The 24,150-nt window shown below is 35.7% G+C and overlaps 1 protein-coding gene across 1 annotated transcript in view; it reads right to left on the bottom strand.

Moving 5' to 3' along the window:
• The window catches only part of LOC136038030 (prolyl 3-hydroxylase OGFOD1-like), an 82,298-nt gene that overhangs the window by 6,320 nt on the left and 51,828 nt on the right, over positions 1-24,150 (bottom strand). The window contains exons 6-7 of the mRNA XM_065720965.1: positions 23,347-23,475; positions 8,479-8,908 (exon numbers count right to left, since the gene is read on the bottom strand). Of these exons, the coding sequence (XP_065577037.1) occupies positions 8,479-8,908; positions 23,347-23,475 (559 nt within the window). The remainder of the gene's footprint in view (positions 1-8,478; positions 8,909-23,346; positions 23,476-24,150) is intronic.

Here is a 24,150-nt window from a genome sequence, read left to right on the forward strand (position 1 = left end):
AAAACTGATTACCCAGTGACAGACTTCTAGCATTTTAACACTCAAATTAAGGATCTTAGAGCCAATCAAGATTATATAATGAGGTTGTCAAATTACGCAGAAGACCAGTAGCGAATAATTTTATCCTGGCGGAACTAGAATGACTATTGAGAATTGGTATCAAAATATTCTTTTTTCTAGTTTTGAAGACGATTCTGGTGTGGTTATGTTTTTTAAATAAAAGATAAGTGTATCAAAGGCAGGGCTGTGTCTAAGATATTTGTTCACGAGGAGGGGGAAGGGGTTCCCAAAAGTATTTCGAGGGAAACGGTTATCAAAAGGATGAAGAAGAAGGGGTTTACCTCTCGTCAGTGGCATCAATTCAAGGAAGCTAGGGGGAGGAGGGTAATATATTTTTCAAAAACCTGTGGGGGGGACAAAGACCATATGGAGACAAAGACCGCCACTGTCTCTCACGGAATTTTTTTTACCTAAATTTTAAAACCAATTTACAAGCTGCAGAACTACTCCAGAGGGGGAGGGGGGCTCAAAACAGACACCCACACATCTGGATACGGTCTTGATAATAGGCTTAAATTTATAAGCCAAATATGCCCAAAATATTAACACTTAATTTTGTCTTTTTGAAGAATGAGTTCAATGCTATCCATATGAACAGAATTTTACACGGTTGCAGACCTAAGAAACAACAGAGATTCAATTGAAGTACACTCAGTTAACTTGATTGTCGAAGTATTTATTATCCCTTTCTGTTTTGTTTGTTTTGCTCGATAAAAACACGTGAAATGTTTTTATCGTTTCTTTTTTCTATGCAAGGTAACACTTATTAGGTTAGAAAATTTAACTTCTAGTGTGATAAAGCTAAAGACAGTTTTTTGGTACCCTGATCGGGCCTCTTTGCATGTTGGGACAACAGCTTGTTAATTTCGGTGCTCAGAGGAATCAATGAAAAAGTGAAGACGACTTGATAGTGTCTCTGTGTACACATGATATCTAGATTTATTTATATTTTGTAAAAATAGATTTGTCCGGTTTCAATTTAAGTGTGTCAAGCCGTTTTTAACGTAACCCTAATTGAGAAGCAAAAGAAGGGCAGTTCCCTGTCGCAAGTGCCGTTGTTCCTGCCGTGAGAGTCTCCCTTAAACTGCGGTAATCAGGTGGACCGGGGGCTGACCTTGTCTATTGGGGTTTGTGCCAGGATGCTGCCAGATGGACTAGTACAGAATGCTTTGCTGAATCTTGCCGTAAGGGTGAAACCAAAAGGAAATAACAACATTGATATCATCAAAACTGGTTGCCGTTTTTTTCGCAGAAGATATGGTAAAAGAAGTGAAAACAATTATTTGGTCTATGGCAAGGTATGCTACTCGGCAAACCGAGAGGTAGAAAATTGCTGACACTTATGCGGACATTTTGAAAGTTCTTGACTGTTGTGATAAGATTTCAGTGATCAGTGATCCTACCAAAGTTCGTAATATATTAACCAGATGAAGTCAAGAATTCTTGGTAAGGCAAGCACTAGGTTAACCCGAAACGTTTTATGATTTATGCCAAGAATTAAACAATTTTACGTCTACACCTAAAGCGCAGGGCCTATGGTGTCCCTCGACGAGTAGAGCCCCAGGCCTTGCTAATCCAGTAGCTGTCAATCCTTAGCCATGTTATGCCATTGTTCTCAAAATGCCAAAATCTATCGATAACCCTGATGCTCGTAAGCAGTTTGTGGATAGCGTTTGCCCCGACTCAGCGGAAATGAGCGAGCTAAGAAAGTTGAAACAGGACAGAAAATTGTATGTCAAATCTAAATCAGCTGCTGAGAAAATTGTTGAGAAAATCAAAGCTAGCAAACCTGAGGTTGCTGCTATGCTCAAAGAGAAAATGTTGATTACCGTCTTGAAACAGGTTCCCCCTATCATGACTCACACTGATGTAGAAACCTTTATTCCAACTGCATCAAGGGCAATAGAAATCGGTAACTTCGAGCGTTCCAAAGTGTTTAAGCTGTATTTTGGGTCCAGGAAGGATCTTGAATATTTTCTTGCGATATCAGTTCGGGTCGGCTATGAGAAGATGCCTGCGGAAGAATTAAAATTTCTCCCAACAAGGTATCTTTATCCTTTTCCTTTGTATCTATTTCTCTATCCTTTATATCTATGTCCCAGACGACCGGGACACAGGGACACAACTAAAGGGGACACCAGGGGAGGGGGCAGGGGGGATATATAAATGACGACGGAGACACTGGGAATATTCGATTAGCAATAACCATCAATAAAGCTCAAGGAAAATTATTAGAAAAATGCGGTATAGATCTGAATACGGATTGTTTTTCCCATGGGCAATTATATGTTGCATGTTCAACAGTCGATAAAACTGACAATCTATTACATAACTACAAAGGCGCGTAACTAATACGGCACGTAACGAATTACGCACACGGGGGAGCTTTGGGGAGCGCGATGCACCACACCAACAGCTAGTATATATATATATATATATATATATATATATATATATATACTAGCTGTTGGGGTGGCGCTTCGCGCCACCCCAACACCTAGCTGGTCGGGGTGCTTCGCGCCCCCCCAAGCCCCCCGCGCGCGTAAGTTGTTACGCGCCATATTAGCTACGCGCCATTGTAGTTGTGTCCCTGTGTCTCACCTGTGAATATAGATAGATATATTATATATGTGTTTTTAACTACGTAAAACTTGCGAATATACAACATTCTTTGCTGTCCCATTGTCTGTGCATATAAATAGATTGTCAGGTTTACCGACTCTTGAACATGCAACATATAATGGTCCATGGGAAAACAATCCGTATTCAGATCTATACCTCATGATTCTAATGATTGCCCTTGAGCTTTGTTGATGGTGTTGCTAATCGACCATTCCCTGTCCCGGTCGTCATTTATATCCCCTGTGCCCCCCGGCGTCCCCGTTGTAGTTGTGTCCCTGTGTCCCGGTCGTCATTTATATTTTTTACTTATGTCCTGGTCATTATGGCTTATGTATGGTCATTTATATTCCCTGTGTCCCGGCCGTCATTTGTATCCCGGTGTCCCGGTCTGTATATACATTCGTTTTTTAGTTTTGTTTTTCTCCTTTATTTTTTTCCTTTTTTATTTTTTTTCTTTTTTAGTTTATTTAGATTTTTAGATTTTTTAGTTTTTTTATTAGTTTTTAGTTTTTTTTTTCTTTTTAGTTTTTTTGTAGTTTTTACCTTCTTTTTAGTTTTTTTAGTTTTTTTTTTTTTACTTATGTCCTGGTCGTCATTTATACTCCCTGTGTCCCGGTGCTTTGTTGATTGCTAATCGAACATTCCTTTTGTCCCGGTCGCTTTCTCTTTGAGTGTCGTCATTTATTTTTTTCTTTTTTAGTTCTTACCTTTTTTAGTTTTTTTTTAGTTTTTTAGATGAAAATTTTTTTTAGTTTTTTTCCTTTTTTTCTTTTTAGTTTTTTATTGGTTTTTACCTTTTTTTTTTAGCTTTTTTAGTTTTTTTTCCTTTTTTCTTTTTACTTTTTTTTTAGTTTTTATCTTTTTTATTTTTTTTAATTTTTATTCTTAATATTATTAGTTTTCTTTTTCTCTTCTATTTTTCAGTTTTTTCGTTTTTTTTAGTTTTTAGTTTTTTTAGTTTTTTACCTTTTTTTAGTTTTTTTAGTTTTTTAGCCTTTTTATTTTTTTTATTAGTTTTTAGTTTTTTTGTAGTTTTTGCCTTTTTTTAGTTTTTTCAGTTTTTTTTTAGTTTTTAGTTTTTTACCTTTTTTAGCCTAACCAGGATTTGAACCTGGGACCTTCATTCTCCGTTCTGACACCCTCTCTCACCGAGTGACTACTCCAGCATGTTCATTTTGGTGTTTTAAATGGTATATTATTAACCAAATTAATGTGTTTTACAATATACTAAGCATCGTCATAACAAAAATGACGACAACTAATTTCATGACGTCAGCCGACACAGAAACATGACGTCACCTGATCCACAGACAGACAGACAGACAACTTATTTTTATATATATATATATATATATATATATATATATATATATATATATATATATATATATATATATATATATATATATAAATATATATATATATATATATATATATCTATATATATAAAAATAAGTTGTCTGTGGATGGATGGATGGATGGATGTGTGGATGGATGTGTCAGGTGACGTCACCTGAAAAAACTGGATTAGGTGACGTCAAAACTGAAAAAACTAAAAAAAGGCAAAAACTACAAAAAAAACTAAAAACTAATAAAAAAAATAAAAAAGCTAAAAAACTAAAAAAACTATAAAGGTAAAAACCAATAAAAAACTAAAAAAAAAACTGAAAAAACTAAAAAAAGGCAAAAACTACAAAAAAAAACTAAAAACTAATAAAAAAAGTAAAAAAGCTAAAAAACTAAAAAAACTAAAAAAACTAAAAAAAGGTAAAAAACTAAAAAAAATAAAAAATAAAAAAAAACTAAAAAAAAGGAAAAAACTGAAAAATAAGCTAAAATAAAGGTAAAAACCAATAAAAAACTAAAAAAAAAAAGGAAAAAACTAATAAATGACGACACTCAAAGAGAAAGCGACCAGGACAAAAAACTAAAAAAAAAGGCAAAAACTACAAAAAAACTAAAAACTAATAAAAAAAATAAAAAAGCTAAAAAACTAAAAAAACTAAAAAAAGGTAAAAAACTAAAAAAACTAAAAACTAAAAAAAAACTAAAAAAGGTAAAAACTAAAAGAACTAAAAAAGAAAAAAATAAATGACGACACTCAAAGAGAAAGCGACCAGGACAAAAGGAATGTTCGATTAGCAATCAACAAAGCACCGGGACACAGGGAGTATAAATGACGACCAGGACACAAGTAAAAAAAAAATTAACAAAACTAAAAAGAAGGTAAAAACTACAAAAAAACTAAAAAGAAAAAAAAACTAAAAACTAATAAAAAAACTAAAAAATCTAAAAATCTAAATAAACTAAAAAAGAAAAAAAAAGGAAAAAAATAAAGGAGAAAAACAAAACTAAAAAACGAATGTATATACAGACCGGTACACCGGGATACAAATGACGACCGGGACACAGGGAATATAAATAACGACCGGGACACAGGGACACAACTACAACGGGGACACCGGGGGAAACAGGGGGATATAAATGACGACCGGGACAAAAAAACTAAAAAGAAATAAAAACTAAAAACTAATAAAAAAAACTAAAAAATCTAAAAATCTAAATAAGCTAAAAAAGAAAAAAAAAGGAAAAAAATAAAGGAGAAAAACAAAACTAAAAAACGAATGTATATACAGACCGGGACACCGGGATACAAATGATGACCGGGACCCGGGACACAGGGAATATAAATGACGACCGGGACACAGGGACACAACTACAACGGGGACACCGGGGGAAACAGGGGGATAACCTGACAATCTATTTATATGCAAAGACAATGGGACAGCAAAGAATGTTGTATATTCGCAAGTTTTACGTAGTTAAAACCATATATATATATATATATCTATATTCACAGGTGGGACATAGGGACACAACTACAATGGCGCGTAACTATTATGGCGCGTAACGACTTACGCGCGCGGGGGGGCTTGGGGGGGGCGCGAAGCGCCCCCACCAACTAGGTGTTGGGGTGGCGCGAAGCGCCACCCCAACAGCTAGTATATATATATATATATATATATATATATATCTATATATATAAAAATAAGTTTATATATATATAAAAATAAGTTGTCTGTCTGTCTGTGGATCTGTGGATCAGGTGACTTCATGTATCGGCTGACGTCATGAAATTAGTTGCCGTCATTTTTGCTTTGAAGGTGACGTCATTCAAGTTATATAAGACATATGTTCGCGTAGAAATCTATTAATGTTTAAGTTTACAATGGCTGATGAAGATGCTCAAAGAGTCTATGGGCACACGTAAAAACATTAAAATTAACTACAAATATGCGTGTCCGATTGCAAAACGATGACTCTGGTCAAACATTTTCAGATCAATTGCTGGCAATGGGAAACGGAAAGCTCCCAGTAGACTCAATTTCAGGACGTATACAACTACCTGCTGATTTCTGTAATTTAGTGACGTCCAAAAATGAATTGATTGAAAAAGTATTTCCGAATATTCTAAAAAATTATAAAAATAATAAATGGCTAAGTGAAAGAGCGATTCTCGCACCCAAAAATATTGACGTCCACGAAATCAACAATATTGTTTTGACCAAGATTCAAGACCAGGCAGTCCTTTACAAGTCAGTCGACACAGTTTTGGAACCAAATGAAGCGGTTAATTATCCATCTGAATTTTTAAATTCCATAGATCTTTCAGGGTTTCCACCACACGTGCTACAACTAAAAATAGGCGTACAAATAATACTTTTAAGAAATATAAACCCACCAAAGCTTTGCAATGGCACTCGACTTGCCGTAAAAAAAACAATGGAAAACCTAATAGAGGCCACAATCCTGACAGGGCCTTTTGAGGGTGAGGCTGTTCTTATTCCTCGCATTCCCATGATTCCAACGGATCTGCCTTTTCAATTTAAAAGATTGCAATTCCCAACTCGATTAGCATTTGCAATCACCATTAACAAAGCTCAAGGTCAATCATTAAAAAAATGTGGTATTGATCTTAATACTGATTGTTTTTCCCATGGACAATTGTACGTTGCATGTTCGAGGGTCGGTAAACCTGACAATCTATTTATATGCAGCGAGAATTGGACAGCGAAGAATGTTGTATATTCGCAAGTTTTACGCAGTTAATTTGTATTTCGGAACCAAATGAAGCGGTTAATTATCCATCTGAATTTTTAAATTCCATAGATCCTTCAGGGTTTCCACCACACGTGCTACAACTAAAAATAGGCGTACCAATAATACTTTTAAGAAATATCAACCCACCAAAGCTTTGCAATGGCACGCGACTTGCCGTAAAAAAAAACAATGGAAAACCTAATAGAGGCCACAATCTTGACAGGGCCTTATGAGGGTGAGGCTGTTCTTATTCCTCGCATTCCCATGATTCCAATGGATCTGCTTTTTCAATTTAAAAGATTGCAACACAGACAATGGGACAGCGAAGACTGTTGTATATTCACAAGTTTTACGTAGTTAATTTGTATTGTATCTATCTATCTATCTATCTATATAAAAACGAGTTGTGTGTATGCATGTTTGTTTGTTTGTAAAAAGAGCGTTTGCATATGACGTCATTATTAGTACATACGGCTTTGTATATGGACAGACAATGGGAAAGCCAAGAATAATGTATATTCGCAATTTTTACGTAGTTTGAAACACATATATAAATCTATCTATATTCACAGGTGGGACACAGGGACACAACTACAATGGCGCGTAACTAATATGGCGCGTAACGACTTACGCGCGCGGGGGGGCTTGGGGGGGCACGAAGCACCCCACCAACTAGGTGCTGGGGTGGCGCGAAGCGCCACCCCAACAGCTAGTATATATATATATATATATATATATATATATATATATATATATATATATATATATATATATATATATATATATATATATATATATATATATATATATACATATATCATATCTATCTTCTTTCCAAAAAGAGATCAGATCAGGTGCAAACCATAGAAAGATTGAGAATAAAACTACAAGTCAGGTCCTTACTTCCCACCTGGATTTCAGTTGGGATACGGCCTTCCCTTCTGGCAGACGTGCTGATGATCCGAATTTAGAAACCCACATCACGCTCCCCAAAGAGTTCAAATAAGTGCCAGAAGTCAAAACACATCAATTATTACTTTCTCCAAAGTGTGAGTGAGGTACAACAACCTAGTGTTGATAATCATACTGATAAGTTTAGTTCAAATATTCCTCCACCCCATAAAGGTTGGGTAAAATTGACTACTTTAAAGAGCAAATTAGCTGAATGAATGAAGTGCATAGATCTCAATGATTTTGTAAACCCCTTCAGAACCATTCCTAGTACACATAACAGCAGTATTCCTTGTTTCAAAACTTCCCAATAAAAATTCTCTACGTTTTTCTTCCATCCAAATCTCAAATACAGCCCCAGATGCTGTCATTTTTACTGGGGTTTTCACTTAAACTATATTCGAGAATGCAGTAATACAGGCTTTAAACCTCATTGTTCTTAAAGTAACAACCCTATCAGCTCCGGCGATCTAGAAGGGACTTTCGATGAAATATTAAAATTGTGACCATTTTGGTCCGCAATACAAAAACATTAAACTGATGCAAAGTTTTGTTTGTTTTTTTTTTTACATGGAAATGGAGTTTAAGAAAACTAAACTTGTGTCTTTGAAAGAATCTGGTACCTATTTGTTTGTCGCCAAATTTGATGAGCAATTTTTAAGAATTTGTCATGCAGAGGTCACATCGAGCAAGTGCTTGGATTGCTAAATTAGTTCAAAAGACCATTAAGAAATACATACTCACCAAGCTTAGTTTTTTTACTTTGACTTTCATCTGGTCTTGATTTTCTTTTACTCCCACTTGCCCCATCTTCTGACTCTTGACACACAGCCACTTCATCATCTTCATCAGATTCTGGGGCCAAAGGATGCAACCTCAGACCCGTCATATTTGACAGCAACAAAAGCATTAATTCAGAAGAAAAAAAGTCCCTGGTCCGTTCCATAATACTGTTGGTATTTTTAGATACCCCATATGACCTTTTATTCGGAGGGCCCATATCCTCCCACTGTATGTCATCAGAAGTACATAGGGCTTCACGGAGAGCTTTTTGAATATTTTCGTTTAAGAAGTCTTGAAGCTGTATTTCTGAGTTCTGTTCAAAATGTTCCTGAATATCTCCTTGCGCTTCCGGATTCATATAAGATGAATTTATCCAATCAAAGTAGTCTTCCTAGAATAAAAACGTTTTTGGGATATACAAGTCCTTCGAATCACAAAAAAGGTTGTTGTGAAAGGTAGCAAGTCTTGAAAATAAGATAATTCATTTAATATGTCAGTAGTGATACCTCACTGGTTTTAAGGACTAGTCCCTCAAGACGTTATTAGGCGCATCTGAGTTTTACGTAATACTATAGTGAACCTGTAATGGTATAGTACATCTGATTGTTACGTAGCAGGAGTTATTGTAGTTCAAAATCAACTACACAAGCGACGAAGCCCAGGGTCTAAAAAAACTGATCATGGTCAAATGTTTACAAGTGAAGATGATATAATCTTACGTAACATGTCTTGGTTCCGGCGAACCTTTATAACCCAGCAAAAACTGATTTTGTCACGACACATTACATGTTAGATCTTACAGCTAACTCACCTCAGAATTGAAAAAGAATTTAGTGTGTAAAACATCGAGGATATTATTCTTGGTATATTCTTTAGTAATGGGTGCTGCTACTCTATGATATTGAAGGCACTAGCAATGGTAAAATGAAACCTAGGGTACCTAACATAGCAGTGAAAATTACAAGTGGCTGTTGGCCAACCCTAGAATCGGACGAGATGTTTGCAAGATATGTAATAACATTGAACAAATTCAAGTCGGAAGAACAGTTATGCTTTGCAGAAAAAGTGAATGCAATGCATATACAAAGATTACAAGACAGATTAAATGCATTTGTGAAATATATTGGAGACAACGATCTGAATCAGTCTAGAAAAAGAGTGAGTTTCATACATTTTTTGTTTGATATCTTACTAACGGTAAAGAATCTTCATTCTTTGTTAGTCTATAATCGGTAGTGGTGAGAGTGTCAAGATTAAAAATGGCTGAATTTGAGAAACAAAATCATACGGAATCTAGTGACTTTGGAAAATGTTTTATTCTAGAAGATGATTTTCAAGTTATCTCTTCAAAAAAATATTTTCTCAAAGAATGCTTAACGATATAATGAGATATAATTCTCCGTCTTTGGACTATTGTATGAAACTTCTACGTCGTTGGCCAGTTGTATTTACCCAATTTATTGACATATTAATTCAAACAAAACCAAATGATATTGTGGATTTGCTTTTCAGCACTAGCTAAAAAATAAATTTAATACGGCCATTTTGCAAGGCAAGAAGAAAGTGTGACGTCATTCGATCACTCCTCTTCCAAGAAGACATTCATTTTTATCAATCGTGGGTCAGTTTTTTTTTTTGAAGTGAGACAGTCAACATTGAAAAATGTTTTACACGTGTCCATTATGTTGGTATACATTGGGCAGCTGGTCATTCTGTGAGAATTGTACTATTGTTGATGACTAAAATGAAAAGTGTAGATTATGCAATCCTTACAAATTGCACAGAGGATACGCAGTGCAAATTACAGACTGTAATTTCTGTCTTGAAGATGTTTATGACTCTCACACTAGAGGTTTCCCCTGTTCCAATTGTCACTATGGTAAATGCGATCAATGGGAAAATACTCAGCCTGGCATGATTGCAAAAAACAATAAACGTGATTTAAGTTTATTTTTAAGAGACAGGTAACGTCATGATTTTAAATTGTTTTGGGAGGAAGAACCTTGTTTACACTTCAGTTGTTGGAATAATAAGAGAGTCTGGCTTTTAGGACATCGCTGTGAAGATACTGGCTAATATGATTAAAAACCTACTAATTTTGTTTGGCTGTTACAGAAAGTGATTCTTCAAATGAGAATATTGTGTGTGACATTGCATCAAAAAAGCAAATTGAAACATGTGAATTTTATTATATGAATCAAAATAATATTATTGGCTTTACGAAGAGATATAGTAAAAATAAAAGTAATATTATATTTTAGAAAATGTGACTCTAACTTTACATGCCAAGATTACTACAAGTTCAATCCTGATGAGCTACCACCACTTATCATTGCCGATGGTTACCTAGATGTGGAAGAAGAAATCTAATGGACATAGACGTTTTATTGTGCATACAAGTTTTATTAACAGACAAATCAAAACATTTTTAAAGCATTTCAATCTTAGGGCACTGAAATTTATATTATACAGGTAGGAAAGGGTATTTTTAACTAGAAATTCGTTCAATTGAAGATTGTCTACATCAATGCTACGAATATATCCGCGACATCGAAAAAATAGAATATAATAGTGCATGAAAGGCACAGCTTTTGATTGGCGAATCTTGTACTCAATTTCGGTTTTTACTAATAGATTTTCCACTTTGTTCAAGAAAGTTTCTGATGCGAGACGTTTAGAATGCATACGACAGGCCAAGACGGTCAAAAAATTCAATATTCTTCGCTGTTTGAAAGATGCTCGTCAATGTCCCGTCTTTGCAGTTGATGGGCTACTATTAACAATGATAAGGGTATTATTAACACATTGAATATGGTCGAGGAAATCAGAGGATATGCAGAAGGATTTGTATTTGGACATGTAGGAATCCAAATTGAAAACATTGATTATTTGATTTGTGTTCAGGGCGCCAAGTCTAATAAAACACTACCATCAGGAGTAATCTCCCAATGGGTTTCAAATCTATTTAGGTTGATTGAAAGAATTGATTCCAACGGTACGGCAAAGGTACACTCTAAACGTAGTGTGCCCGGTCGGAAAATGATCATATCTTGAGTACCAGACAAACCCATTACAATGATACTACGCGTTTTTACAAACATTTCATAGGTTATATCATTTTCAAACTGTTGCGAATCACGATTCACGGATTATATTGTCAATCCATATAGGGTCCTGTAGGAGTTATCGAAGGATAAAATGTAGAGCGGAATTCTATTTACTGTACATGCAAGAGATGAAAGTGCAAACATTTCAAATTTATGCGGAAAATTTGTCCATGATCCTATGGCTATAGCACTTTTTTCAAAGGCCAAAGCCAATTTTGAAAGAGCTTCACCATTGATAGATGATGAATTGGTACAGATATGTGAACCAGTAGTAATATGCCGTTGATTCGTCATTGTAGCGGAACAAGCAGTTTGATACTATTTCCGCTAGCTTTTAATTTCTCTATTACCAAAGCAACAGAACTCATAACCTATTATTTTCGTATATGAAGCATTGCCGAGGTGAAATAAATTGTAACTTAAGGTGCATTGCCAAGTACTTGTCGCAAAATAAAATAGGACGGAGCAAGTTGTAGCTTTATATCAATCTTAACATTGGGAGGCATTCATTGAGGTATATCATATATTTCATAATTTATTTTCCATGCCAAGTGTGAATCTCTAGTTGTCGTGTCTTTAAGTATATTGCAAGAGATAGCAGAGAGATCTCTCGGTAGCTCCCAATAGCTCAAAATCCTCTCAACAGCTTAGAGAACATTGGAGTCATCAACATGAATTGTATATAACTTGCATAGTTTGAAAGATTGTTGCTTGTGCTCACCAACATTCCATTTAGGTAGGCACTTATTTGTCTATGCAAATTGTGCATTACAGAGTAGCCCCTCGGCTGCACTTGGTTTTTCACTGTTAATTTTTTGACAATGACATGCAGAACTAAAAAAGCAGAAGTCAAATCTATGAAATAGTCTTTACTGGAATAAATTTGAAATGGAACATTTTCAGAGAGCGGCTGTTGCGGATAAAATTGTTCATAGTAACCATGTTTTACACTCACATTAAAATGTTCTGCATTGCAAAGATTTAGAGATGAGTTGACTGATGGATGATATTCTTTATGTGATAGATATGACATTCCCAGGAAAAGAAATCCTTTTTCGATCTAACAATTTTTACTCATCATTTCTTTTTCTTCTTCTTTATTAAGAGCGATGTTTTTCGCTTCCGGCCTGAGCTAAGACTGATGAGGTATTTCTCGCCCTTTTTGAACCTTTTCCGCTTTGTCGTGGTTTCATTCGCTCGCCAAGGCATCGAGCGCTGGACCTGAAATTTTGTGAAACACTTTCTTTAAAATCCCTCCCAGAGGCCCAATCGTCTAGTGTAGAGGACGCAAAATCAACAGCAACCAGTGTAATATATTTTAGCATGATGTAATGCAGAGAAAAGCAAATTAGCAAACCAACTGCCGAGACCGTAACCGGATATTGACGAACGACCCTGTAATAGTCCATTCCATGACCCAATTGTCGCGGTCTAAGAGTAACAAAATAGCAATCAAAATCAGGACAAACAAATCATTTTTTCTATTGGCAATGTCACTGAACGGGTCGAAAATGACATGTAATCTCAGCCAAACCTTTTGTTATTTTGCTAGATTATCGTCCAATTCCCTTCTCAATGTTGACTGACAGAGTTCCAAATACGAAGTATTTACTGTAATATATTAAAGGTGCTTTATATTGTAGTTTTGAAAATGATCGTGAGTGGTTTTTCGTTCAAGAACACGTATGGGGGGGGGGCATTAGTATTACCAACTCTCGATGTCTCAACAAAGAACACAAAAAGAAATATGCGATTGTCTGATGAGAAGCCAGGTGGATAATCTGCAAAAATAACACGACCCCTGCCACTGATGCGTCCAGCAATTTTACCATTGATTAAATAATTTGTTTAAAACCAAGACCATCTCTCAGATTATCGTTGAGAATAACCTTCTCATAATCAATGCGAACTAATGTAAATCTTGCACTGTTCAATTGAATAGTTAAATTGAAAGGCACCATTTTTACGAGCAGAGATTCTTCTATTAATAGCACGACACAAATCATTCATACTAACATATTCTTTGTATGGTAATGTGATGAAGGGGTATACACCCGAGTTAATTGATTCTATCCATTCCTAGGTAACGAGTGGTCAATCATGTGCTCTAACTTTTATATCATATCTGGCACATTCTGCCAAGCAAATCGAATTTTACTTTTCTTAAAATTAATTTTTGACTGTTTTAATCTTTTTAAATGCAGACACTTAACCTTATAAAAAGATTGAATATAAAAATAGATTATTTCAACTCAAAGTAAGGAGAAACCTTAAAAATGAAAACGAGCAGAAATTATTACGCATATGAGGGGGTTGCCCCCTCCAAAATACTTCGCTCTTCACGCTAAAGCTTTTCAGCACTTTTAAAAAAGCTACTTATTGTTGCAGTTAAACGACCCTTGTGTTTCAGGATCCGCTTTTAAAGAATTTTTAAGGAGAGGGCAATCCCCCCATATATACGTAATAATTTCTGTTCGTTTTAAGTTTTAACGTTGCTCCTTAGTTTTAGTTGAAAAACTTGTTTTTTTTATTATTCAATTTCTGGTCGTTTTTAAATAACGCAGGATATCTGGCAGAAAACTTCCCGTCCCAACGGAAACATCCTCTGGAAAATTAAATCATGGCGAAAATTAACCCCGGACAATTACCCCTAACATCTCCATGCGTAAAATTGAAAGACATATAAAGAGATTTCGCATAAGAATTCTAGCGAATTCCCCCAGTATAAAACTTCCCCTGAAAAGTTCACCCCCTGGAAACTTCAATCTCCAAGAAAAATTATCCTCGTGCAAAATCCTCCCAGCAGAAAATTCGCCATCCCCTTCCCACCCAAAAATGTATGCATAGTCCTCAATAACAACTATTATACGTGAACAATGGGCAAATTTTATAACTTACAGACCTTTCCCTAGGGGCTGTGGGACCAAGTTATCTCCAAAGACATTGTTTTTGGACCTTTCAACAATGTAAAATAAAATTAAAATCTAAAAATTTCAATCGGGCGATTTTAGGGAAAAAGTGGCGTGGGAGGGGGCCTTGTTGTCCTCCATTTATTTGTTCACTTAAAAAGGGCACTAGAACTTGTAATATCCGTTTAAATGAGCCCTCTCCTTTAAACATTGAGAATCTCAATGTTTAATTTTCATTGAGATTCTATGACTCTTGGGGGGCATTTCCGCCTTTTTTCAAAAATCAGGAGAATCTTCTCAGGTTCGTAGCCTTTTATAGGTAATATTAAACTTAATGAACCTTATATATTTCATGTCAGCCTTAAAATCCCATTCTTTTTGATATATCCATTGATATCAAAATTCTGTTTTTTAGAGTTCCGGTTACTATTGGGGCGATTCGCTCCTTACTTACAGTTCGTTACCACGCACCGTCTGCTTTATGTTTTTCTTTAATTTTTGTTCAATGAGGGTGCATGTAATGAGAGTATACAAGAGGGATTGTACACCTGCGGTTAAGAATTTTCGATCATGGATATTGTAATTATACTCGTATCATGCTTCTCAGCCTCTCCAGTCAAGAAGGTGTCAAATGGCACTTAATGATGGAATCACTACGGCGTGCTTATAAGAGATTAAATAAAAAAAAAAACAAGTTTTTTTAACTGAAAGTAAGGAGCAAAATTAAAACTTAAGACGAACAGAAATTACTTCGCATATGAAAGGGGCTGCTTCCTCACCAACGCCCCGCTCTTGACGCTAAAGTTTGACTCTTTCTCTCAACTCTTCTTTTTAAAATAGTAAAAAACTTTAGCGTAAAGAGCGGGGCGTTGGTGAGGAAGCAGCCCCTTTCATATACGAAGTAATTTCTGTTCGTTTTAAGTTTTAATTTTGATCCTTACTTTCAGTTAAAAATGCTTGTTTTTTAATTTAATTTCTGAACGTTTTTCAATCAATGCATGTTTTGATTTTGGCTCTCCGCAGACGAATAATTAAAACGAAATTTGCATATTTATTATTTTTTTTGCTAAATGGCTTTCTCATAATTTTGATCGAATGATTTTGAGAAAAAAGAGCGGGGGAGGAAGCCTAGTTGCCCTCCGATTTTTTGGTTAATTAAGATAAAGGCAACTAGAACTTTTAATTTTTTACGAATCTTTTTTTTTAGTAAAAGATATACGTAACTTATAAATTAGCTTACGTAAAGAAGTTTTGTATTCTCATATTTTTATTACAAATATGAGGGGATTCGCCCTCTCGTCAGTACCTCGCTCTTTATACTAAAACTTAAATTTTGTCCCAATTCATTAAGAATGACCCCTGAATCACTAAAGCCGTAAAATAAATAGTTGAAATTACAAAAAATACTTTAGCGTAAAGAGCGGGGTATTAGGTGAGCCCATCATATGGGTAATAATTTCTGTTCGTTTTAAGTTTTAATGCTGCTCTTTACTTCCAGCTGAAAAAAAACTTTTTCATATTTCTTTTTTCATTATTTTTTTTTTTAATAATGCTAGTAAATCCTGCGCTCCCTTCATGGAAATTTTCTTCCACCATGACAAATTCCTCGATGGAAAGCTCCCCCAGCCTATCCCCTTATTCTCAACCCCTCCCCCCAACCAAAAAATCATACTGAAAACGCTTGCACACTTCCCAATAACCATTACTATATGTAAGCACTGGTCAAAGTTTGCAACTTGTAACCCCTCCCACGGGGACTGTGGGGGATTAAGTCGTCCCCAAAGACACAGTTATAAGGTTTTTCAACTACGCTGAATAAAATGGCGATCTCGGAATTTTGATCCGTTGACTTTGGGAAAATAATTAGCGTGGGAGGGGGCCTAGGCGTCCTCCGATTTTTTTGGTCACTGAAAAAGGGCACTAGAACTTTCATTTCCGTTAGAATGAGCCCTCTCTTAACATTCTAGGACAACTCGGTCGATACGATCACCCCTGAAAAAAAAACGAAAAAAAACAAAAAAAAAACAAACAAACAAACAAATAAACACGCATCCGTGATCTGCCTTCTGGCAAAAAATACAAAATTCCACATTTTTGTAGATAGGAGCTTTAAACTTCTACAGTAAGGTTCTCTGATACGCTGAATCTGATGGTGTGATTTTCGTTAAGATTCGATGACTTTTAGGGGAGTGTTTCTCCCTATTTTCTAAAATAACGCGAACTTTCTCAGGCTCGTAACTTTTGATGGTTAAGACTAAAATTGATGAAACTTATATATTTAAAATCAGCATTAAAATGCAATTCTTTTGATGTAGCTATTGGTATCAAAATTCCATTTTTTAGAGTTATGATTACTATTGAGCAGGGTCGCTCCTTACTACAGTTCGTTACCACGAACTGTTTGATAACTCTTAACTTTTGTCCCAATTCTTTAAGAATTACCCCTCAATCAGAAAGGCCATAGAATAAATAGTTGAAATTACTAAAAACACTTTAGCATAAAGAGGGAGGTATTTAGGTGGAGAAAAACACCACATATGCGTAATAATCTCTGTTCGTTTTAAGTTTTAATGCTACTTTGTACTTTCAAATAAAAAAAAAAATTCATTTTTTTTTTATTGTTTTTTATAGTAATGCTAGAAAATCCTGCGCCCTTTTCATTGAATTTCTCTTCCCTCATGACAAATTCCTCCAAGGAAAGATCCTCCCATATAGCCCCCTTCCCTCACCCCCCGCCAAAACAGAAAAAAAACCTGAAAATGTTTATATACTTCCCAATAACTATTACTGTATGCAAACACTGATCAAAGTTTGTAACTTGCAGCCCCTCCCCCAGGGACTGTGGGGGAGTAAGTCATCCCCAAAGACATAGTTATTATGGTTTTCGACTATGCGGAACAAAATGGCTATCTCAAAATTTTGATTCGTTGACTTTCAATTCCGTTAGAATGAGCCATCTATCGACATTCTAGGACCACTTGGTCGATACGATGACCCCTGGGAAAAAAAACAAACAAAAAAACAAACAAACAAATATATAGAGTAACAAACAAAAACAAACAAATATACAAACAATAGAGTTTTGTTTAATATTGAGCCATATTTACTATTTTTGTTTACTATTTTACTATTGGTCGCTCCTTACTACAGTTCGTTACCACGAACTGTTTGATACAGAGTCGGCATGCAACTGGAAGTGGAATAGAGATTCAGTGCAAATTCAAAAGAAAATTCAAGGAAATTGGCGTGTGCTAATTTTACAGATATTTAGCGGTAACATTTGAAAAAAGTAGAAAGCTAATACACAGTAAAATCGCTAGGTCCATTTTTGTGCCCTGAACCTGTCTAAAGCTTTTGACAGTATTTCTCATTCTCAAGTTATATTTTCCCTTGTCAGTTCAGGAGTCAACGTTTTTTCGTTCAGGTTCTTCAGTTTTGGTATAGTAATTCCCATATTCGGTTAAGTTTCACTCTAATTGTTATGGGAATATTCCAACCCGCTTGGAAGTACGTCAAGGTGGTGTTCTTTCACCGTATCTTTTCAGTATTTGTATCCGCAGTGTGTTATACAAAATTATGCCCTTTCTTTTTTTTAATTTGGTAAATGTCTCTTGTATTGCATATGCGGATGATATACTTCTAGATCTAGCCGTTCTAGATCTAGCCTCTCGAATTCCGTATCATCTATTTCAAAACATTTCAAAATTGTTGGTCTGTCATTGAATATTGATAAGTGTGAGTGCCTAGTCTTTAATGCAAAGTCTATGCCCATTTGAAATCCGCGTTCTAACTTCTCCATCCATTGTGTCTCTGATTTGCGGCGGTCAAGCATTCATATTTATTGGAATCTACTAGCTTTTAGGATCAAAATTTTGCGACAAGCTTGAAAGCTTACCGTATTTGGTATTAATAAATAAATAAATAAATATTGTACGGCACATCAAAGAAAACTTAAAGCGGGTTATGGTAAAATAGTAGCTAATCGTGGTCATTATTATCTAAAAGAGCTTGCATTGCTATACACTAGTTTTTGCGACCATTCAATACTTTTCCTATCTGGTATTTCACCTATCCTGAAAAAAGACAAGATCTGGCTGAATTGTGTATATTATATTTCCGCTGTCGTAAGTTTCTGTTTCATTTACCCCGGTCTTATAGGAAAAAGAAAATAATTCGGTATTTCGGGGCTTCTTACATTATTACTCCTTTGCGGAAGTTAGGCTCAAAATTGGAAAAGGATTATATTTTTTTCTCTGGGCCCCTTCCACCTCTTAGTTCGTTTATTTTCCCGTTAGTTTTCACCTGTTTTCGCTTTATAGTTGTGTTATCTCTTAGCAGTTCTTTCGTTAGTTGAGTTATGGTTGTGGTATATATGTTTTATCGCTCGTATAGTTGTGTTATTTTCAAATTATACTCCATAATAAAGAGGCTCCGAACACCCAGCATTGTATATTAAGGTCTGAATTTGACGTTTTTTTCTAACGTGACCAGATTCGTCCTGCGCCCTGCGACCTTTCCATTGAATTTTTCTTCCCCCATGACATATTTCTCCAAGGAAAGATCCTCCCACATAGCCCCCTACCCTCAACCCCACCCCCAAAACCAAAAAATCCCCCTGAAAACGTCTGTACACTTCCCAATAACCATTATTATATGTAAACACTGGTCGAAGTTTGTAACTTGCAGCCCCTCCCCCAGGGACTGTGGGGGAGTAAGTCATCCCCAAAGACATAGTTATTATGGTTTTTGACTATGCTAAACAAAATGGCCATCTCAAAATTTTTATCCGTTGACTTTGGAGAAAAAACGAGCGTGGGAGGGGGTCTAGATGCCCTCCAATTTTTTTGGTCACTTAAAAAGGGCACTAGAACTTTTCATTTCCGTAAGAATGAGCCCTCTTGCGACATTCTAGGACCATTTGGTCGATACGATGACCCCTGGGGAAAAGAAAAAAAAAAAAAAAAAAAACAAAAAAAAAAAATAAATAAACACGCACCCGTGATTTGTCTTCTGGCAAAAAAATACAAAATTCCGCATTTTTGTAGATAGGAGCTTGAAACTTCTACAGTAGGGTTCTCTGATACACTGAATCTGATGGTGTCAATTTCGTTAAGATCCTACGACTTTTAGGGGTTGTTTCCCCCTATTTTCCTAAATAAGGCAAATTTTCTCAGGCTCGTAACTTTTATATTTAAAATCAGCATTAAAATGCGATTCTTTTGATGTAGCTATTGATATCAAAATTAATTTAGAGTTTTGGTTACTATTGAGCCGGATCGCTCCTTACTACAGTTCGTTACCACGAACTGTTTGAAAATTAGAGAGCCAGTAGCTTTTGAATGAGCCATGAAAAATCTGTCCGGTGGTAGCCTGCAAGCAATGACAAAAACAAGAGCTAAGAGCTCATATGGCATTTGTGACGAGGCAAGAAGAGCTAAGAGCCAAGAGATCATATGGTATGAGCTCTAGCAAAATTCTATGAATCAATAGATTGATTTAAAAGGAAAATAAGAGGCTTAATGCCGGTCAGGATTTAAAATAAGAGCTCTGAGTTACGATGTCCTTCTAAATATCAAAATTCATTAAGATCCGATCACCCACTCGTATGTTATAAATACCTAATTTTTTCTAATTTTTCCTCTCCCGTTAGCCCCCCAGATGGTCGAATCTGGGAAAACGACTTTATCAAGTCAATTTGTGCAGCTCCCTGACACGCCTACCAATTTTCATCGTCCTAGCACGTCCAGAAGCACCAAACTCGCCAAATCAATGAACCCCTCCCCCCAACTCCCCCAAAGAGAACGAATCCAGTACGGTTCCGTCAATCACGTATCAAGGACATTTGCTTATTCTATCCACCAAGCTTCACCCCGATTCCTCCACTCCAAGTGTTTACCAAGATTTACCCCTCCAACTCCCCCCAATGTCAAAAGATCTGGTCGGGATTTGAAATAAGAGCTCTGAGACATGAATTCCTTCTAAATATCAAATTTCATTAAAATCCGATCACCTATTCGTAAAATAAAAATACCCCAATTTTCACGTTTTCCAAGAATTCCGGTTTCCCCCTCCAACTCCCCCCGATGTCACAGGATCTGGTCGGAATTTAAAAATAGAGCTTTAAACCACAAGATCCTTCTAAATATCAAATTTCATTCAGATCTGGTCACCCTTTCGTAAGTTACAAATACCTCAATTTTCAAAATTTGAAAATTTTGAAAATTGACCCCTCCAACTCCACCAAAGAGAGCAGATCCGGTCCGATTACGTCAGTCACGTGTCTTAGACAGGTTTTTATTCTTCCCATCTAGTTTCATCCTGATCTCACTACTTTAAGTATTTTCTAAGATTTCCAGTTCCCTTCAACTGCCCCCCCCCCCAATTACGCTGGATCCGGTTGAGATTTAAAATAAGAGATCTGAGTCACGAGGTCCTTCTAAATATGAAGTTTCATGAAGATCCGATCACTCCTTCGTAAGTTAAAATACGTCATTTTTTCTAATTTTTCATAATTAACTCCCCCCCCCCAAATTTCATTGAGATCCGATAACCCATTCGTAAGTTAAAAATACCTCATTTTTTAAAAAAAAATCAGGATTAACCCTCCCCCCCAACCACCCCAAAGAGAGCAGATCCGTTCCGGTTATGCCAATCATGTATCTAGGACTAATGCTTATTTTTCCCACCAAGTTTCATCCCGATCCCTCCACTCTAAGCGTTTCCCATGATTTTAGGTTCCCCCACCCCAAACTCCCCCAATGTCACCACATCTGGTCGGGATTTAAAATAAGAGCTCTTAGACACGATATCCTTCTAAATATCAAATTTCATTGAGGTCCGATCACCCGTTCGTAAGTTAAAAATACCTCATTTTTCTAATTTTTCAGAATTAACCCCCCCCAACTAACCCAAAGAGAGCGGATCCATTACGGTTGTGTCATCATGTATCTAGAACTTTTTCTTATTTTTCCCACCAAGTTTCATCCCAATCCCTCCCCTCTACGTGTTTTCCAAGATTTTGGTTTCCCCTCCCCACTCCCCCCCCCCAGTGTCAACAGATCCGGTCAGGATTTAAAATTACAGCTCTGAGACACGATATCCTTCCAAACATCAAATTTCATTGAGATCTGATCAACCGTTCGTAAGTTAAAAATACTTCAATTTTTCTTTTTTTTTCCGAATTAACGGGCCCCCCACTCCCCCCTAGATGGTCAAATCGGGAAAACGACTATTTCTAATTTAATCTGGTCCGGTCCCTGATACGCCTGCCAAATTTCATCGTCCTAGCTTACCTGGAAGAGCCTAAAGTAGCAAAACCGGGACCGACAGACCAACAGAATTTGCGATTGCTATATGTCACTTGGTTAATACCAAGTGCCATAAAAAAGTAGATATAGATAACGAAATGCACTCTAACAATGCAGATAAGTAATTTTTCTCGCTTTTAGATTAAGGACCACAATCCCCCCCCCCAATTGAGAGTTTTAAACCATGATAAACAGATATGATATGATATCTTAGAATTTACATTCACTGGTATTTTGATCCTATTTCATCAAACGTTCATGTTTCGTGGAACAAAATGGCAGAACATACCCCTTTGGTGTGGTTTGGCAAGAAAGAGGGAGAGCGTTCCAAAAATCTTGTTTAATGTTTAAGAGCATAAAAAACGATGGTCAACCATAGAATATTCATTCTCCGGCATTTTAAACATCTTTGGGCAAACATTGTTTTTGACCAAATCTTTTTTTGCCTCTTTTGTTACTTAGTTTTGTTACTTTTCTAAAAGTTTAAGCATAATGCGCATTTTCAGTCAACTACCTATTGATATCTAACTATTTATCATACAAGTACAGTTTTATGAAGTAAAATGCGCACCACGTTTAAATTTTAAGGAAAATTTGAGTAAAGGAGTCCACAATATTTAAAATATTCCGAAAATTTTTAAGTACGTATATCAAGAATTATTATTATGAAGTATTCATTTATCTCTTTTTGGTCTTAAATTGTGTAAATTGTGCCTATTTAGTTCTTCAATGTATATTATGTTTTAAAACCACAAAATATTAAACCCTTTCAACCAAGAAATATTTACAGGAAACATGAAAAGAAAACCATTGTGTGAATCTGGGCAGGACATCGAACCTTTTATTAGGCAGAGCTGAGACGACCCTAAAATCACAAGAAGGACAATTCTCCCAAACACTGATTGTCCCTCCGTTACTCTTCTTCAATTCTAGCGTTTATAGACCACAACACTTAAAAAGAGGACAAAGAATCTTTTCCTTTTTAATTTTCATTAATCTCTAGTAGGATATTCTACTTGTGAATGCTGAATCTGAAATTACTTTTCATTTCTTAAACATCAATTCATGCTAAGAAACAACGCAGATACATCCAGAGGCGAGATAAGGAATTTGTTTCGGTTTGTATGATGAAATCTTTGTTTTCTAAGTCATCTCTGCTCCCACTTGAAAATAGCTTAAAGGCAAGAATGTTTATCCAAAGACTTTTACCGTCAGTTGATTACTGTCATTAAATTGTGACTAAATTGTAGAATAATTAAGTGTTTTTGAGATTCAAATCTATCAGAATATTAAAATGTTAGGTAAGGTAAAGCTGTTACAAATTTTGAGCCAAATCGGATGAGAGGAAGGGGTCAAAATAAGCATCTCAAATTTTGGCCACCAACAGACAGATATAGAAAGCAAGTTGAGTAAAACGCAGTAAAATACCTAAAATCATCACATTCTTCAATGGCTTCAATTCATGGATCTAAAATAGCATTAGTGTAGGTTTGTTTAAGGTAATACCTGTTCAAGAATTTCAGGTTTCTCCGGTTGAGACGGTTTTTCTAAACGTAATGGCGGCCTGGGAAGCGACGATCCATGAAACCATCCACTAACAGACAGTCTTACCTTTTCTGATAGGACTTCACTTACCTAAAAAGAGAGAACCACAGAAGCTCATTTTAAAGCCATAAACCAAACAGTTGATGTGACTAAGTTGAACAGTTGATAGTTGATTTAATTATTGACAACCACACAACATACAATTTTCAAACAACTTGTCCAGCAATTTCAATCCCAAAATACCAGGATAATTTTTCAAATCATATAAAATTGTCTACCAGAATTTTTAATGTGTTTATTAAAAACTGCGAAATTCGAAGTACAAAACTGAAAAAATATTTAAAAAACCGTCTTACCAGCAAATTAGCTTATACTATAAAAGCCCTGTTTCATCCCGAATAACAAAGCAACTGCTCGAAGAGCCAGAAGCCTTTTTTACCTCTTTTATTTTAATATATTTGCACATTTCTCACTGACTTTCTATTCTGTATTTGTATAATTTTTACATAATTTCGCAGTTATTCGTTGTATTTTTAAATTCCCTAATGATTTTAACTGTTGCTTTTGAGCCGTTCACATTTTTTAACTTTTTTTTTACGCGAGATGCAAAGGTCGGCACTTTTTACTTGTGATTGTCCTTTTAAAAATTAAACCTTAAATTAATCTTACCCTATGTAGAATAACGTGATCAAAAATTAATACGACCGATGCAATAGGCGTAACATGGCATATATTTTTCCTCTATAAAACTTAATAACGTTTTTT

This window comes from Artemia franciscana, chromosome 17 (assembly GCF_032884065.1).
Source record: "Artemia franciscana chromosome 17, ASM3288406v1, whole genome shotgun sequence".
NCBI lineage: Eukaryota > Metazoa > Arthropoda > Branchiopoda > Anostraca > Artemiidae > Artemia > Artemia franciscana.